Raw genomic sequence first — 18,318 nt, forward strand, 5'->3', positions numbered from 1 at the left:
TGGGCTGAACTGGGAGGTCACTGGGCGCCACTGGGAAGGATCCAACTTGGACTGGGTGGTACTGGGACTGAACTGGGAGTCACTGGGCTGAACTGGGAACGCCCTGGGCGCCACTGGGAAGGATCTGACTTGGACTGGGTGATACTGGGGCTGAACTGGGAGGTCACTGGGCTGTACTGGGAGTCACTGGGAAGCCACTGGGCTGAACTGGGAGATAACTGGGCTGGACTGGGAATTACTGGGAACACACTGGGTGCCACTGGGAAGGATCTGACTTGGACTGGGTGGTACTGGGGCTGAACTGGGAGTCACTGGGAAGGCACTGGGCTGGACTGGGAGTTACTGGGAACGCACTGGGCGCCACTGAAAAGGATCTGACTTGGACTGGGTGATACTGGGGCTGAACTGGGAGTCACTGGGCTGTACTGGGAAGGACTGGGAGGTCACTGGGCGCCACTGGGAAGGATCTGACTTGGACTGGGTGGTACTGGGGCTGAACTGGGAGGTCACTGGGCTGTACTGGGAGTCACTGGGAAGCCACTGGGCTGGACTGGGAGATAACTGGGCTGTACTGGGAGGTTACTGGGAACGCACTGGGTGCCACTGGGAAGGATCTGACTTGGACTGGGTGGTACTGGGGCTGAACTGGGAGTCACTGGGAAGGCACTGGGCTGGACTGGGAAGGCACTGGGCGCCACTGGGAAGGCTCTACTGTCTGGTTAGGAGGGAGTGGCCCCTCCATGGCCACGCCCCCTCCATAACCACGCCCCTCCTTAAGCCACGCCCCTTCACACACATTGCCTTTTATTACTCAGCATCAATCAGATATGGAGGGGGCGTGGCTAGCGCTTGCCACGCCCCTTTTCTTCCTCCTCCTGCCCCTCCCATCGCGGGGGCGGGGCCAGCGCACGCGCAGCGCGGCTCCAGCGCTGCAGCCAATGGGAGAGCGAGGGGCGGCTGGGGGGCGGGGCCAGAGCCCACTGAGCCGGCTGCTCCCACCTAGGGGGGAACTGGGATCACTGGGAGGGGACTGGGAGGACTGGGAGTCACTGGGATTGGACTGGGAGGGACTGGGAATGGATTGGGACTAAACAGGGAGAGACTAGGATGGACTGGAAGGGACTGGGAATCACTGGGACTAGATAGGAAGAGACTGGGGTGGACTGGGGCGGACTGGGAGTAACTGGGAATGGACTGGGAGGGACTGGGAATGGATTGGGAGGGACTGGGAATCACTGGGACTAGACAGGAAGAGACTGGGGTGGACTGGGACAGACTGGGAGTCACTGGGAATGGACGGGGAGTCACTGGGACCAGACTGGAATGGGACTGGGAATACTGGGAATGGACAGGGAGGGACTGGGGTGGACTGGGACAGACTGGGAGTCACTGGGAATGGACTGGGAGGGACTGGGAATGGATTGGGAGGGACTGGGAATGGATTGGGACTAGATAGGGAGAGACTGGGACGGACTGGGAGTCACTGGGAATGGACTGGGAGGGACTGGGACCAGACTGGAATGGGACTGGGAATACTGGGAATGGACAGGGAGGGACTGGGGTGGACTGGGACAGACTGGGAGTCACTGGGAATGGACTGGGAGGGACTGGGAATGGATTGGGAGGGACTGGGAATAGACAGGGAGAGACTGGGGTGGACTGGGACAAACTGGGAGTCACTGGGAATGGACAGGGAAGGACTGGGGTGGACTGGGACAGACTGGGAGTCACTGGGAATGGACTGGAATGGGACTGGGAGTCACTGGGACCAAACAGGGAGGGACTGGGGTGGACTGGGACAGACTGGGAGTCACTGGGAATGGACAGGGAAGGACTGGGGTGGACTGGGACAAACTGGGAGTCACTGGGACCAAACAGGGAGAGACTGGGGTGGACTGGGAATGGACTGGAATGGCACTGGGAGTCACTGGGAATGGACAGGGAGGGACTGGGACGAACTGGGAGTCACTGGGAATGGACAGGGAGGGACTGGGACGAACTGGGAGTCACTGGGATGAGACAGAGAGAGACTGGGGTGGACTGGGACAAACTGGGAGTCACTGGTGGGATGCCTATAGCCCCCCGAGGGGGCGTGGCCTGAGCCGGGAGGGGGCGTGGCCCGGTGCTCGCCACTCACTCACCATTGGCTGACGAGGCCCTGGAGGCGGGGCCAATCCTGCAGGCGCTCCCGGCAGTGGGCGGCCACGAGGCGGAGGCGTGGCAGGATCACGTGGTCTCTGGCCACGCCCACGGGCTCGTCGATTGGAGGCGGCGGTGGTGACCACGCCCCTTTGGGAGGCCCCGCCCCTCCACGCACTTCCCGCCGCAGCGCCACCGCGCGAGACAGCGCCCCACGTGGATCCTGCGGGGAACAGCAGCTCCCAGTGCCTCCCAGTCCATCCCAGTGCCCCCCAGTCCATCCCAGTGCCTCCCAGTCCATCTGGGTACCCCATCAGTGCTCCCAGTCCCTGCCAGTGCCCTCCAGTACCTCCCAGTCCAACCCAGTGCCTCCCAGCCCATCCCAGTCCCTCCCCAGTGCTCCCCAAATCCCCTCCCAGTGTTCCCAGTCCCTCCCATTCCGCCCCCAGTAACTCCCAGTCCCCCCCTAACGCCCTCCATTCCCTCCCAGTCCCCTCCCAGTGCTCCCAGTCCCCTCAAATCCCCTCCCAGTTCCCCTCTAGTCTCTCCCAGTGCTCCCAGTCCCCCCCTTAGCCCATCCCAGTGCCCCCAAATCCTCTCCCAGTCCCTTCCAGTCTATTCCCAGTGCCTCCCAGTGCTCCCAGTTACCTGGCAGGGTCGCAGTCCCAGGTTGCGCAAGGTGGGCAGGAGGGGGGAGGGGCCGGGGCTGGTGGGGGGGGGGGGGGGTGTGTCAGTGTGGGAGGACCCCCCCTCCCCCCAACCGAGACTGGGGGGCACTGGGAGGGGACTGGGAGGGGTCTGGGAGTCACTCGGAAGGACTGGGAGCACTGGGAGGGGAATGGGATGGACTGGGAGGGGAATGGAAGGCATCAGGAAGGGACTGGGAGGCACTGGGATGGGACTGGGAGGCACTGGGAGGGACTGGGAGGGGACTGGGAGTCACTCGGAAGGACTGGGAGCACTGGGAGGGGAATGGGATGGACTGGGAGGGGACTGGGAGGCACTGGGAGGGACTGAGATGGCACTGGAAGGGACTGGGAGTCATTGGGAGGGATCTGGGAGTCACTGGGAGGGACTGGGAAGGGACTGGGAGAGACTGGGAGTCACTGAGAGGGCACTGGGAGGGCTTGAGAGGGGACTGGGAGCACTGGGAGGGACTGGGAGAGAACTGGGAGGCACTGGGAGGGACTGAGAGGGCACTGGGAGGGACTGGGAAGGGACTGGGAGAGACTGGGAAGGGACTGGGAGTCACTGAGAGGGCACTGGGAGGGTTTGGGAGGGGACTGGGAGCACTGGGAGGGACTGGGAGAGAACTGGGAGTCATTGGGAGGGATCTGGGAAGGGACTGGGAGGGACTGGGAATGGACTGGGAGGCACTGGGAGGAACTGGGAGGGAACTGGGAAGGCTGTGTCATACCGCTGCGGTGCTGTTCCCAGTATTCCCAGTGCTCCCAGTTCTCCCAGTTCTCCCAGTAAGCGCTGCCCCTCCTTCGCCAGCGCCGCCGCCGCCTCCCCCACCTCAGCGATTCCCGAGCGGCGAACCTACGGAATTCCGGGGGAAAAAAAGGGGATTTTGGGGCATTCCGGAATTGGGGGGAAAAAAGGGGATTTTGGGGTCATTTTGGGTTTGGGGGAAAAAAAGGGGATTTTGGGTCATTTTGGGTTTGGGGGAAAAAAAGGGGATTTTGGGGTCATTTTGGGTTTGGGGGAAAAAAAGGGAATTTTGGGTCATTTTGGGTTTGGGGGAAAAAAGGGGATTTTGGGGTCAATTTGGGTTTGGGGGGAAAAAAGGGGATTTTGGGTCATTTTGGGTTTGGGGTGAAAAAAGGGGATTTTGGGGTCATTTGGGGTTTGGGGGAAAAAAAGGGGATTTTGGGGTCATTTTGGGTTTGGGGGAAAAAAGGGGATTTTGGGGTCATTTTGGGTTTGGGGGGAAAAAAGGGGATTTTGGGTCATTTTGGGTTTGGGGGAAAAAAGGGGATTTTGGGTCATTTTGGGTTTGGGGGAAAAAAAGGGGATTTTGGGTCATTTCGGGTTTGGGGGAAAAAAAGGGGATTTTGGGTCATTTTGGGTTTGGGGGAAAAAAAAGGGGATTTTGGGTCATTTTGGGTTTGGGGGAAAAAAGGGGATTTTGGGGTCATTTTGGGTTTGGGGGGAAAAAAGGGGATTTTGGGGTCATTTTGGGTTTGGGGGAAAAAAAGGGATTTGGGGTGAAAAAAGGGGATTTTGGGGTCATTTTGGGTTTGGGGGAAAAAAAGGGGATTTTGGGGTCATTTTGGGTTTGGGGGAAAAAAAGGGGATTTTGGGGTCATTTTGGGATTGGGGGGAAAAAAGGGGATTTTGGGGTCATTTTGGGTTTGGGGAAAAAAAGGGATTTTGGGGTCATTTTGGGTTTGGGGGAAAAAAGGGGATTTTGGGGTCATTTGGGGTTTGGGGGAAAAAAGGGGATTTTGGGGAAAAAAGGGGATTTTGGGGTCATTTTGGGTTTGGGGGAAAAAAAGGGGATTTTGGGGTCATTTTGGGTTTGGGGGAAAAAAAAGGGGATTTTGGGGTCATTTTGGGTTTGGGGGAAAAAAGGGGATTTTGGGGTCATTTTGGGTTTGGGGGAAAAAAGGGGATTTTGGGGTCATTTTGGGTTTGGGGGAAAAAAGGGGATTTTGGGGTCATTTTGGGTTTGGGGGAAAAAAGGGGATTTTGGGTCATTTTGGGTTTGGGGGAAAAAAGGGGATTTTGGGGTCATTTGGGGTTTGGGGGAAAAAAAGGGGATTTTGGGGTCATTTTGGGTTTGGGGGAAAAAAAGGGGATTTTGGGGTCATTTTGGGTTTGGGGGGAAAAAAGGGGATTTTGGGGTCATTTTGGGTTTGGGGGAAAAAAAGGGGATTTGGGGGGAAAAAAGGGGATTTTGGGGTCATTTTGGGTTTGGGGGAAAAAAAGGGGATTTGGGGGGAAAAAAGGGGATTTTGGGTCATTTTGGGTTTGGGGGAAAAAAGGGGATTTTGGGGTCATTTTGGGTTTGGGGGAAAAAAGGGGATTTTGGGGTCATTTTGGGTTTGGGGAAAAAAAGGGGATTTTGGGTCATTTGGGGTTTGGGGGGAAAAAAGGGGATTTTGGGGTCATTTTGGGTTTGGGGGAAAAAAGGGGATTTTGGGGTCATTTGGGGTTTGGGGGGAAAAAAGGGGATTTTGGGTCATTTTGGGTTTGGGGGAAAAAAAGGGGATTTTGGGGTCATTTGGGGTTTGGGGGAAAAAAGGGGATTTTGGGGAAAAAAGGGGATTTTGGGTCATTCCGGGTTTGGGGGGAAAAAAGGGGATTTTGGGGTCATTTTGGGTTTGGGGGGAAAAAAGGGGATTTTGAGGTCCCTCTTCCATTTTTGGGACTCCGTTTTTTGGGGTGAAAAAAGGGGATTTTGGGGTCCCTCTTCCATTTCTTGGAACCCCTTTTTGGGGTGAAAAAAGGGGATTTTGGGTCATTTTGGGTTTGGGGCGAAAAAAGGGCATTTTGGGGTCCCTCTCATTTTTTTGATCCCTCCTTTTTGGGGTGAAAAAGGGGGATTTTGGGGTCCCTCTTCCATTTCTGGGACTCCTCTTTTGGGGGGAAAAAAGGGGATTTTGGGTCATTACAGGTTAGGGGTGAAAAAAAGATGATTTTGGGGTGAAAAGAGTGGATTTGGGGGTCTCTCCCATATTTTAGGACCCCCTCTTTTTGGGGTGAATTCCGGGGATTTTGGGTCATGGCAGTTTTGGGGTGAAAAAGGGGGATTTTGGGGTCCCACCTGGGCTGCGAGCGGCCGCAGCGACGCTTTGAGCTCCCGCGTAGCCTCTCCCAAAGCGCGGAGACGGCGCTGCCGGCGGCGCTGGAGGGGGGAAAAAATAGGGATTAAGGACCCCAAAATCACCGGAATTCACCCCAAAATCCACCTGCGCCAAAAAACCCAACAAATCCCACCCAAAATGGCCCTTTTTCGCCCCAAAATTCACCCCAAAGACCCAATTTTGCCCCCTTGAATTCATGATCACTTCAATCCACCCCAAAACCACCGGAATTTGCCCCAAAACACCCCCAAATTCACCCATTTGACCCCAAAATCACACGAATTCACCCCAAAACACCTAAAAACACCCAAATGTACCCCAAATTGACCCAAATCCACGGAAAATGGCTTTAAGATCACCCCAAAACAGCCAAAATCCCCCAAATTGACCCCAAAATCATTCAAAATCCACACAAAATACCCCAAAAAATCTTTAGAATTTCCCCAAAAGATTCAAAATCCCTCAAATTGATCCCAAATTACCCAAAATCCCCCAAATTGACCCCAAACCACTGCAAATCCACCCCAAAAATCTTTGAAATCTCCCCAAAATCCCCCAAATTGACCCAAAATCCCCCAAATTGACCCCAAAATCCCCCGAATTGACCCCAAAATCCCCCAAATAGATCCAAAAATCCCCCAAATTGACCCCAAAATCCCCCAAATAGATCCCAAAATCCCCCAAATTGACCCCAAAATCCTCCAAATAGATCCAAAAATCCCCCAAATTGACCCAAAAATCCCCCAAATTGACCCCAAAATCCCTCAAATAGATCCAAAAATCCCCCAAATTGACCCCAAAATCCCCCAAATCGATCCAAAAATACCCCAAATTGACCCCAAAATCCCCCAAATTGACCCCAAAATCCCCCAAATCGATCCAAAAATCCCCCAAATTGACCCCAAAATCCCCCAAATTGACCCCAAAATCCCCCAAATTGACCCAAAATTCCCCAAATAGATCCAAAAAACCCCAAATTGACCCCAAAATCCCCCAAATCGATCCAAAAATCCCCCAAATTGACCCCAAAATCCCCCAAATTGACCCCAAAATCCCTCAAATCGATCCAAAAATCCCCCAAATTGACCCCAAAATCCTCCAAATAGATCACAAAATCCCCCAAATTGACCCCAAAATCCCCCAAATTGACCCCAAAATCCCCCAAATAGATCCAAAAATCCCCCAAATTGACCCCCAAATCCCCCAAATCGATCCAAAAATCCCCCAAATTGACCCCAAAATCCCCCAAATAGATCCAAAAATCCCCCAAATTGACCCCAAAATCCACCAAATCGATCCAAAAATCCCCCAAATTGACCCCAAAATCCACCAAATCGATCCAAAAATCCCCCAAATTGACCCCAAAATCCCCCAAATTGACCCCAAATCCCCCAAATTGACTCCAAAATCCTCCAAATTGACCCCAAAGTCCCCCAAATTGACCCCAAATTGACCCCCAAATAGATCCAAAAATCCCCCAAATTGACCCCAAAATCCCTCAAATAGATCCAAAAATCCCCCAAATTGATCCAAAAATCCCCCAAATTGACCCCAAAATCTCCCAAATTGACCCCAAAATCCCCCAAATAGATCAAAAAATCCCCCAAATTGACCCCAAAATCCCCCAAATTGACCCCAAAATCCCCCAAATCGATCCAAAAATCCCCCAAATTGACCCCAAAATCCTCCAAATAGATCACAAAATCCCCCAAATTGACCCCAAAATCCCCCAAATTGACCCCAAAATCCCCCAAATCGATCCAAAATCCCCCAAATAGATCCAAAAATCCCCCAAATTGACCCCAAAGTCCACCAAATAGATCCAAAAATCCCCCAAATTGACCCCAAAATGCTCCAAATTGACCCCAAAATCCCCCAAATCGATCCAAAAATCCCCCAAATTGACCCCAAAATCCCCCAAATTGACCCCAAAATCCCCCAAATTGACCCAAAAATCCCCCAAATTGACCCCAAAATCCCCCAAATCGATCCAAAAATCCCCCAAATCAATCCAAAAATCCCCCAAATTGACCCCAAACCCCCCTAAATCCCCCCCAAACCCCCCAAATCCCCCCCAAAACCACTCAAATCACCCCAAAATCCTCAATCCCACCCCAAATCCCCCCAAAATCCACCCTCGGATCCTGAAAACCCCCAAATTTGCCCCATTTCGCCCCGTTTCGCCCTCACCAGGCGCATCCTCGCTCGCCAAAGCCGCTCTCTGCGCTCCAGATTTGGGGCAAATCCTCTGAATTTTGGGGTTCCTCCAAGTTTTGGGGTGAATTCCTTCGGATTTGGTGTCCTTCTCAATTTTGGGGTGAATTCTCTCAGTTTTGGGTCGGGCAGCTCTCGTGTCAGGGCCTTTCGTGTCCCCCGCAGCGCCGCCAACTCCAACCGCAGCCTTTTTTGGGGGGGTAACAAAAAATTTCGGGGTGACTTTGGGAGATTTTGGGGCTTCGGGGAAGAAATTTAGAGAATTTGGGGGCGAATTTTGAAAAATTTGGAGCAATTATGGAGATTTTGTGACAAATTTTCAAAATTTTGGGGGAAATTTAGAGATTTTGGGGTAAATTTAGAGATTTTAGGGTAAATTTAGAGATTTGGGGCGTCGAGGTTGATTTTGAGGTTTTGGAGTGATTTTTGGGATGATTTCAAAATTTTAGGGGGTGGATTTGGAGGTGATTTTGGGGTGGATTTTAGAGATTTGGGGAGTTTGGAGGTTTCGGGGTGATTTTGGAGTGAAATTTCAAAATTTTCAGGGGATTATGGTGGATTTGGAGGCGATTTTTCAGATTTTGGGTGGATTTTGGAGATTTGGGGAGTTTGAAGGTAGAATTTGAGGGGTTTGGGTGATTCTGGAGTGAAATTTTAGAGATTTTGGGTGGATTTTGGAGATTTGGGGAGTTTGAAGGTAGAATTTGAGGGGTTTGGGTGATTCTGGAGTGAAATTTTAGAGATTTTGGGTGGATTTTGGAGATTTGGGGAGTTTGAAGGTAGAATTTGAGGGGTTTGGGTGATTCTGGAGTGAAATTTTAGAGATTTTAGAGATTTTGGGTGGATTTTGGAGATTTGGGGAGTTTGAAGGTAGAATTTGAGGGGTTTGGGTGATTCTGGAGTGAAATTTTAGAGATTTTAGAGATTTTGGGTGGATTTTAGAGATTTGGGGAGTTTGGAGGTTTTGGGGTGATTTTGGAGTGAAATTTCAAAATTTTCGGGGGATTAGGGTGGATTTGGAGGCGATTTTTGAGATTTTGGGGTGGATTTTGGAGATTTGGGGAGTTTGAAGGTAGAATTTGAGGGGTTTGGGTGACTCTGGAGTGAAATTTTAGAGATTTTGGGGTGGATTTTGGAGATTTGGGGAGTTTGAAGGTAGAATTTGAGGGGTTTGGGTGATTCTGGAGTGAAATTTTAGAGATTTTGGGTGGATTTTGGAAGTTTTAGGGCGATTTTAGAGTGGAATTTGGAAACCTGAGAGGGTTCGCGGTGGATTTTGAGGGTTTCGGGGATGGATTTGGGAGATTTGAGGGTGGATCCGGGAGATTTCGGATTTGGGTTTTGGGAGTTACGGCGTAGATTTTGGGGTGAATTTAGAAATTTTGGAGGTTTTAGGGTGGATTTTGGGAGATTTTGTGTGGATTTTGAGGATTTGGGGGGGTTGAGGGTGGATTTTGAGGATTTGGGGGTGGATTTGGAGATTTTGGGGCTTTTAGAGCGGATTTTGGGTTTTATTCGGAGATTTCGCTGTAAACTTTGGGGATTTTTAGGGCTTTTTGAGGTGGATTTTGGAGATTTCGGGGTGTTTTGGGTTAAAATTGGCCGTTTTGGGGTGGATTTTGGCCAATTTGAGGGCTCTGGGGTAGTTCTGGAGGTTTATTGGGGGGTTCGGGGGTAGATTTTGGGGTGGATTTGGGGTTATTTGGGGTTTGGGGTGGATTTTGGGGTGGATTTGGGGTTATTTGGGGGCTTGGGGTGGATTTTGGGGTGAATTTGGGGTTATTTGGGGGTTTGGGGTGGATTTTGGGGTGGATTTGCGGTTATTTGGGGGTTTAGGGTGAATTTTGGGGTAGATTTGGGGTTATTTGGGGGTTTAGGGTGGATTTTGGGGTTGATTTGGGGATATTTGGGGGTTTAGGGTGGATTTTGGGGTGGATTTGGGGATATTTGGGGGTTTGGGGTGGATTTTGGGGTGGATTTGGGGTTATTTGGGGCTTGGGGTGGATTTTGGGGTGGATTTGGGGTTATTTGGGGGTTTAGGGTGGATTTTGGGGTGGAATTGGGGATATTTGGGGGTTTGGGGTGAATTTTGGGGTGGATTTGGGGATATTTGGGGGTACTGAGGTGGATTTTGGGTGGATTTGGGGTTATTTGTTGGTTTGGGGTAGGTTTTGGGGTGGATTTGGGGTTATTTGGGGATGAGGAGGTGGATTTTGGGGTGGATTTGAGGTTATTTGGGGGCTTGGGGTGGATTTTGGGGTGGATTTGGGGTTATTTGGGGGTTTGGGGTGAATTTTGGGGTGGATTTGGGGATATTTGGGGGTTTGGGGTAGGTTTTGGGGTTGGTTTGGGGATATTTGGGGGTGCCGGGGTGAATTTTGGGGTGGATTTGGGGGTGACGAGGTGGATTTTGGGGTGGATTTGGGGTTATTTGGGGTAGATTTGGGGATATTTGGGGGTGCTGGCATGGATTTTGGGGTAGATTTGGGGTTATTTGGGGTTGCCAGGGTGGATTTCGGGGTGCAGGGGGTTGGGATTTGGGGGTACCTGGCTGCCTGCAGGGTTTCGGGGTCCCCCGCGAGGCGCTGGGCCAGCAGCTCGTGGAGCCACAGGAGCCGGGAGCGCATTGGGCGCAGGCGGGCGAGCAGGGGGGGCAATTGGCCCCACAACCCCCCCACTGCGCTCCAGCATTCCTGGAGGGGGCACAAACGGGACCCCCTGAGTCCGTGGAGAACCCCAAAACTGCCTCCAACCCCCCCAAATCCCCCTTTGAACCCCAAAATCTCTCCTCGCTCCGTTCACTCTGGAGCGGAATGACGGCAAAGCGGGGTTGCTTACCCCCTAACACCCCCCAAGATTACCCCCAGCCCCCCCAAATTCCCTCTGCACCCCTCAAAATACCTTCTGCCCTCCGCAAATTACCCCCAGAACCCCCCCTAAGCCCCTCCTCTGCCCCCCAAAAATCTGTCCCCCTCAACCTGGATCAGACGCCTCACACTGGGAACAGCCTCGGGTTCAAGGTCGGCCTCGGCTTGGCTGCAAAGGGGTTAATGGGGAAGCTTGGCCACGCCCCCAAGGCTAAGCCACGCCCCCTCAGCAGACACGTGGCCTCTTAGCCCCGCCCACTAACTTGGTTCCGCCCCAAAGGCAAAGCCACACCTCCCCGCTTCCCCTATGGCTCCCTATGGGGGCCTTTTTGGCCACACCCCCTGCCCGCCCCTACATGGCTCCCTATGGGGCTGTGGCCACGCCCCCTCTCCGCAGGCCACGCCTCCTTCTCCCCAAGCCACGCCCCCTTCCTCACCTCCTGGGGAGCAGGCGGGTGCTCTCGGTCGCCAAGTGCTCGAGCGCCCATAGCACAGCAGAGGGGGGGTGGGTGCTCAGCACCCCCTGTTTGGGGGTCAAAAAGGGGCGTTTTGGGGGTCCTATGAGTTTGAGGGGGACAGAGGGGTTTGGGGGGAATAGGGGGACCCAGGGTTTGGGGGGGCAGAGGGCGTTTGGGGGGGAGCAGAGGGGGTTTGGGGGGGACCCTGATTTTGGGTGGAATCAGGGGTTTGGGGGGGACTCAGGGGGTTTGGAGGGGATCGAGGGGGTTTGGGGGGGACTTGAGGGGGTTTGGGGGCACGGGGTGGGGTGGGAAGGGACTGGGAGGGCACTGGGATGGGAATGGGAAACACTGGGAGGGGACTGGGAGTCACTGGGTGGGGGTTGGATGGGACTGGGAGGGACTGGGGGAGAATGAGGTGGAGTGGGAGGGGACTGGGAGGGACTGGGGGATACTGGGAGGGACTGGGGGGCAGAGTTTTGGGGTCCCCCCCACCTCAGCCGCCCGCAGCCACCGCTCGTTCGCTGCCTCCATCAGCTTTTCCAGCCTAAGGATCGATCGAGGGGCTAATATCAATTAAAAGAGATTAATTAATTGGGGGGGGCGGGTAATTTAATGAACAATTAACTTACTGCTCCGGCGGGCGCGGCTCCAGCAGCTCCTCCAGCGCCTCGGCACGGATCCGGCACGCGGCTCGCACCGACGCCTGCGGCATTAGCGCATTCCCCTTAAGCCCCGCCCACACCCCTTAAGCCCCTCCCACAGCCCCTTAAGCTTTGCTCAACCCCCCTTAAGCCCCTCCACTTCTTCATTAGACCCTCCCACACCCTTTAAGGCCCTCCTACACCCCTTAAGCCCCACCCATGCACCCTTAAGCCCTGCCCATGCACCATTAAGCCCCTCCCCTTCTCCATTAGACCCTCCCACACCCTTTAAGCCCCTCCTACACCCCTTAAGCCACACCCATGCACCATTAAGCCCCTCCCCTTCTCCATTAGACCCTCCCACTGCCCTTAAGCCCTGCCCACACACCCTTAAGCCCCTCCCACAAGCCCATAAGCTTTGCCAAACCCCCTTAAGCCCCTCCTCTTCCCCATTAGACCCTCCCACAGCCCCTTAAGCCCCTCCCACAGCCCCTTAAGCCCCTCCCATACCTCCTAAAACCCCTCCCATACCTTCTAAAGCCCCTCCCACATTCCATAAGCCCCGCCACACCTCATAGCCCCTCCCCTTCTCCATTAGGCCCCTCCCACACTCCCATAAGCCTCTCCCACAACCCCTTAAGCCCCTCCCCTTGTCCATTAGGCCTCTCCCATACCTCCTAAAGCCCCTCCCACATTCCATAAGCCCCGCCACACCCCATAGCCCCTCCCTTTCTCCATTAGGCCCCTCCCACACTCCCCTAAGCCCCTCCCACAGCCCTTTAAGCCCCTCCCACCGCCCCTTAAGCCCCTCCTCTACCAGCACCGCCGGCTCCAGCCCCACGGCCGCCATGGCTGCCAACTCCTGCCATGCCTGCACCGGCCTATGGGAATAGAACACAACCCACCACCATATATGGTCAGGCCCCGCCCACACAACCCCAATATGGTCAAGCCCCACCCCCTACTAGCACTGCAGAGGGGCTGCAGGAAGCCCCACCCACCAACACCCCATATATGGTCAGGCCACACCCACTCATTCCAATACACGGTCAAGCCATGACCGCTGCAGAGGGGCTGCAGGAAGCCCCGCCCAGCAAACCGCCATATATAGTCAGATCCCGCCCCTCCATACACCATATATGGTTACTCACCGCTTGGGAAGGTGCAGCAGGCCCCGCCCCTGGCATAAGCCCCGCCCCTGGCACACTGCCGCCTCCCCCAAGTGCCGCAGCTCCATTGCCCGACGCCGCAGAGACCCCTGATGGGACAGCCCCGCCCCCAGCGCCTCCTCTGGGGGGGGGGGGGAAAAAGGGGTGAGGGACCCCCCCATTGACACCCCCAAACTCCCCATAGGGGACCCCACCCATGGGACCCCCCAATTACCCCCCCAGAGGGGACCCAGGATCCCCCCATAGGGGACCCAGGACCCCCCCACCCATAGGACCCCCCGAAACCCCCCCATAAAGGACCCAAGAACCCCCCCACTGCCCCCCCCACCCATAGGACCCCCCGAAAACCCCCCATAAAGGACCCAAGAACCCCCCCATTGCCCCCCCCACCCATAGGACCCCCCCAAAGAGAACCCAAGAACCCCCCCATTGCCCCCCACCCACCCATAGGACCCCCCCAAAACCCCACATAGAGGACCCAAGAACCCCCCCATTGCCCCCCCCATCCATAGGACCCCCCCAAAACCCCCCCATAAAGGACCCAAGAACCCCCCCATTGCCCCCCCCACCCATAGGACCCCCCCAAACCCCCCATTAAGGACCCAAGAACCCCCCCCCATTGCCCCCCACCCACCCATAGGACCCCCCCAAAACCCCCCATAGAAAACCCAAGAACCCCCCCATTGCCCCCCCCACCCATAGGACCCCCCCAAATCCCCCCCATAGAGACCCCAAGACCCCCCCCACTGCCCCCCACACCCATAGGACCCCCCCAAAACCCCCCATAGAGAACCCAGGACCCCCCCCACTGCCCCCCCCCCATTGGACCCCCCCAAAACCTCCCATAAAGGACCCAAGAACCCCCCCACTGCCCCCCCCCCACCCATAGGACCCCCCCAAAACCCCCCATAGAGAACCCAAGAACCCCCCATTGCCCCCCACCCACCCATAGGACCCCCCATAAAGGACCCAAGAACCCCCCCATTGCCCCCCCACCCATAGGACCCCCCCAAATCCCCCCATAGAGGACCCAAGAACCCCCCCCATTGCCCCCCCCCCCCCCTAGGACCCCCCCAAATCCCCCCATAGAGAACCCAAGAACCCCCCAAACTGACCCCCCCCCCCATGGGACCCCCCCAAATCGCGACCCCCCCTCACCGAGCTCCATGGCCGCCTCCTGCGCCCCCCCCAGTTGCTCTCCCAGTGCTCCCAGTTCCCCCCGGAGCTGCTCCAGTGCCTCCCGCAGCTTCGCCCTCGGCGGGGGGGACCCCAAACCCTGTCAAAATTGGGGGGGGCCCCCCCACAAAATTCAAGAGAGGGGGACCCCCACCCCAAAAAAAGCCAAGCCCCCACCCCCCAAGTCTCCCCACACCCTTTGAGCCCCTCAGAGCCCCCCCCAAAAGCTAAGATCCCCCCCCTAAAACACCTCAGGACCCCCCAAAACTGCCCCCCCCAAACCCTCAGGGCCCCCCCAAAAAGCCAAGACCCCCCCAAACCCCTCAGAGCCCCCGCAAAAGCCAAGCCCCCCCCCCAAAACCCCTCAGGACCCCCCAAACCCCTCAGAGCCCCCCCCAAAAGCCAAGACCCCCCCCCAAACCCCTCAGGACCCCCCAAAAGCCAAGACCCCCCCCAAAACCCCCTCTCAGGACCCCCCAAAAGCCAGACCCCCCCCCAAAACCCCCTCTCAGGCCCCCCAAAAGCCAAGACCCCCCCCCAAAACCCCCTCTCAGGCCCCCCAAAAGCCAACATCCCCCCCCTAAAACCCCTCAGGACCCCCCAAACCCCTCAGAGCCCCCCCAAAAGCCAAGACCGCTCCCCCAAACCCCTCTCAGGACCCCCCAAAATCCAGGATCCCCCCCCCTAAAACCCCTCAGGACCCCCCAAAACCCCTCAGAGCCCCCCAAAAAGCCAAGACCCCCCCAAACCCCTCTCAGGACCCCCCCAAAACCCTGTGCCCCCCCCCCCCCCCTTTTCACCTCTCTCTCCTCCAAACGTTGATACCTGCGCCTCAAGTTAAGGAATCCACCAAGATTTTGGGGGACCCCCCCTAAAATTTGGGGGGGCTGAAGGGTTGGGGGGAGGGATTTGAGGGTTTGGGGGGGTCCTTGGGGGGGGGGTAAAGGGTTTTTGGGGGGCTCTGAGGGGGTTTGGGGGGGCCTAAAGGAGCCGGGGGGGGGTTTCCAGTTTTGGGGTCCCCTCTCAGTTCTGGGGGTGTCACACCCAGTTCTGGGGTCCCCCCTCCATTTTGGGGACACCCTGGTTTTTGGGGAGACCCTCCTAGTCTTGAGGACCCCCCCCATTTTTTGGGGGGGCCCCCCCAATTTTTTTGGGGGTGTATGGATACCAAATGAGGTTCCCTCGGATCTTCTTCACTGTCCTGCGAAGATGGAACCCCCTCAATATTGGGGGTCCCCCCCTCATTTTTGGGGGACCCCCCCCAAATCTTGGGGCCCCCCTTAATATTGGGGTCACTTCTGAGCCCCCCCAAATCTTGGGGACCCCCCTGAGACCTCCCATATCTTGGGACCCCCCCCCATCTTTGCTTCCCCCTCAAATCTTGGGGTTCATCTCAGCCCCTCTCCCAAATCTTGGGGCCCCCCCCAAACCCTGAGCCCCCCAACTTGGATATTGGGGTGTCCCCCCCCAGTTTTGGGGTCCCCCCTTCTTACTGTGGGTGTCTGACGTAGCGGGTGATGAAGTCCCAGATGGGGGCGCAGGGCCCCAACTGCAGCCTGGAGGGAACCCCAAAATCCATCCGAGGGGGACCCCAAAATCCCCCCAAATTCAGCCCCAAAGCAACTCAGGGGGACCCCAAAACCCCTCCAAACCACCTCTGAGTCTCTAAAACCCAACTAAGGGGACCCCAAAATCTCCCTAAACCACCCCGGGGGACCCCAAATCCCTTCTGGGACCCCAAAACCAACCCAGGGGACCCCAAAATCCATCAAGGGGACCCCAAAACCCCTCCAAACCTCCTCTGAGTCTCTAAAACCCAACTAAGGGGACCCCAAAATCTCCCTAAGCCACCCCAGGGGACCCCCAAATCCCCTCTGGGACCCCAAAACCCTCCCCAGGGGACCCCAAAATCCATCAAGGGGACCCCAAAACCCCTCCAAACCTCCTCTGAGTCTCTAAAACCCAACTAAGGGGACCCCAAAATCTCCCTAAACCACCCCAGGGGACCCCCAAATCCCCTCTGGAACCCCAAAACCATACCCAGGGCACCCCAAAATCCATCAAGGGGACCCCAAAACCCCTCCAAACCTCCTCTGAGTCTCTAAAACCCAACTAAGGGGACCCCAAAATCTCCCTAAACCACCCCAGGGGACCCCCAAATCCCCTCTGGAACCCCAAAACCATACCCAGGGCACCCCAAAATCCATCAAGGGGACCCCAAAACCCTCCTCAAACCCCTCAAATCCCCTCTGGGACCCCAAAAACCACCCCAGGGGACCCCAAAATCTGTCCAGGGGACCCCAAGACCCCTCCAAAAGCCCTTCTGGGACCCCAAACCCACTTAATGGGACCCCCAAAATGCCTCAAGAAGACCCCATAACCCACTTAGGGGACCCCAAAACTCATCAAAGGGACCTCAAAACTGCCCCAAATCCCCTCTGGGACCCCAAAACGCCCCTTAGGGGACCCTAAAATCCCTCTGGGACCCCAAAACCCACTTAGGGGACCTCAAAATCCCTCTGGGACCCCAAAACCCATTTAGAGGGACCCCAAAACTCATCAAAGGGACCCCAAAACTCCCCAGATCCCCTCTGGGACCCCAAAACCCATTTAGAGGGACCCCAAAACTCATCAAAGGGACCCCAAAACTCCCCAGATCCCCTCTGGCACCTCACAACCCCCCTATGGGGACCCCAAAATCCATCAAGAGGACCCCAAAACCCACTTAAGGGCACCCCAAAACTCATCAAAGGGACCCCAAAACTTCCCAAATCCCCTCTGGGACCCCAAAACCCACTTGGAGGACCCCAAAATCCATCAAGAGGACCCCAAAACCCCCTTGGTGGACCCCAAAACCCACTTAGGGGACCCCAAAACTCATCAAAGAGACCACCAAGTCCCCTCTGGGACCCCAAAACCCACTTGGGGGACCCCAAAACCCACTTAGAGGACCCCAAAACTCATCAAAGAGACCACCAAATCCCCTCTGGGACCCCAAAACCCACTTAGGGGAACCCCAAAATCCACTTAGAGGACCCCAAAACTCATCAAAGGGACCCCAAAACTCCCCAAATCCCCTCTGGCACCTCATAACCCCTCTATGGGGACCCCAAAATCCATCAAGAGGACCCCAAAACCCACTTAGGGGGACCCCAAAACTTCTCAAACTCCCTCTGGGAGCCGAACTCCCCCCCAAAGGCCCCAGTTTGGGGGGGGGGGGGGGCGCCATTTCCGCCCCCCTCCTCGAGGCCCCGGTGGCCCCGAGGCGCCCCAAACCCCGTGGGGGGGTCCGGGAGGGTCCTCCGGAGGGTTCCGAACCTGCGGAGCGCGGGGTCGGGTGGAAGGGACGAAGGCGGCAGCGCCATCTCGGTGAGGGCCCAAAGTCTGAGGGGCTCCGGCGCCGCCATGGCGGGGAGCGAAAAGCGCGGGAAAGCGGCCGCGGGGTCTCACGGGAACGTGCGTGGCATCATGGGAAATGTAGTTCTTGTTAGAATGGGACTCTATGGCGACGCGGGGCATTATGGGAGTTATAGGCCAGGCTATAATGGTCCTTTATGGCTACGCGGGGCATTATGGGAGTTGTAGTTCTTGATATAATGAGTCTCTACGGTGCCGCAGGGCATTATGGGAGTTGTAGTCCAGTCTCTACGTTATCTATGGCGCCGCGGGGCATCATGGGAGTTGGAGTCCTCCTTATAATGATGCTGTATTGTGGCGCGGGGCATCATGGGAGTTGCAGTCCGGGCTCTTATGGTTCTCTATGGAGCCGCGGGGCATCATGGGAGTTGTAGCCAAGAATCCATTGATCCAGGTGGGAGGGGGCGTGGCTAGGTGAGGAG

The 18,318-nt window shown here is 56.0% G+C and overlaps 1 protein-coding gene across 5 annotated transcripts; it reads right to left on the minus strand.

Annotated features, from left to right (window-relative positions):
* Positions 1 to 794: 794 nt before the first annotated feature.
* HAUS5 (HAUS augmin like complex subunit 5) lies at positions 795 to 18,032 on the minus strand. Of its 5 annotated transcripts, XM_054052622.1 has the most exons (18): positions 17,798 to 17,947; positions 15,973 to 16,035; positions 15,648 to 15,680; positions 15,280 to 15,304; positions 14,462 to 14,579; positions 13,286 to 13,424; positions 12,952 to 13,015; positions 12,123 to 12,196; positions 11,986 to 12,037; positions 11,470 to 11,555; positions 11,144 to 11,201; positions 10,713 to 10,858; positions 8,142 to 8,352; positions 5,912 to 5,992; positions 3,557 to 3,681; positions 2,788 to 2,845; positions 2,142 to 2,362; positions 795 to 999 (listed from the first exon to the last, which is right to left on the minus strand). In XM_054052622.1, the coding sequence occupies exons 1-18, from the start codon at positions 17,884 to 17,886 to the stop codon at positions 843 to 845; spliced, it is 1,800 nt and encodes a 599-aa protein (XP_053908597.1). In that variant the 5' UTR covers positions 17,887 to 17,947; the 3' UTR covers positions 795 to 842. The 5 variants fall into 5 exon arrangements, with proteins under 5 accessions (XP_053908597.1, XP_053908596.1, XP_053908598.1 ...); XM_054052621.1 differs by lacking the exon at positions 15,648 to 15,680 and having other exon boundaries at positions 15,280 to 15,366; positions 17,798 to 18,032; XM_054052623.1 differs by lacking the exon at positions 14,462 to 14,579 and having other exon boundaries at positions 17,798 to 18,032.
* Positions 18,033 to 18,318: the final 286 nt, after the last annotated feature.

The sequence above is a fragment of the Cuculus canorus genome, chromosome 35 (genome assembly GCF_017976375.1).
Source record: "Cuculus canorus isolate bCucCan1 chromosome 35, bCucCan1.pri, whole genome shotgun sequence".
NCBI classification, from domain to species: Eukaryota; Metazoa; Chordata; class Aves; order Cuculiformes; family Cuculidae; genus Cuculus; species Cuculus canorus.

Excerpts from the sequence above, each read along its gene's own strand:
- HAUS5 (XM_054052621.1), bottom strand. The coding sequence starts at position 17,998 with ATGCCCCGCGTCGCCATAGAGTCCCATTCTAACAAGAACTACATTTCC. Across the intron at positions 11,202-11,469 it reads ACCCGCCTGCTCCCCAGGAG|CCAAGCCGAGGCCGACCTTG; the intron begins GTGAGGAAGGGG and ends ACCCCTTTGCAG. Across the intron at positions 3,682-5,911 it reads TGCGGCCGCTCGCAGCCCAG|GTTCGCCGCTCGGGAATCGC; the intron begins GTGGGACCCCAA and ends GGAATTCCGTAG.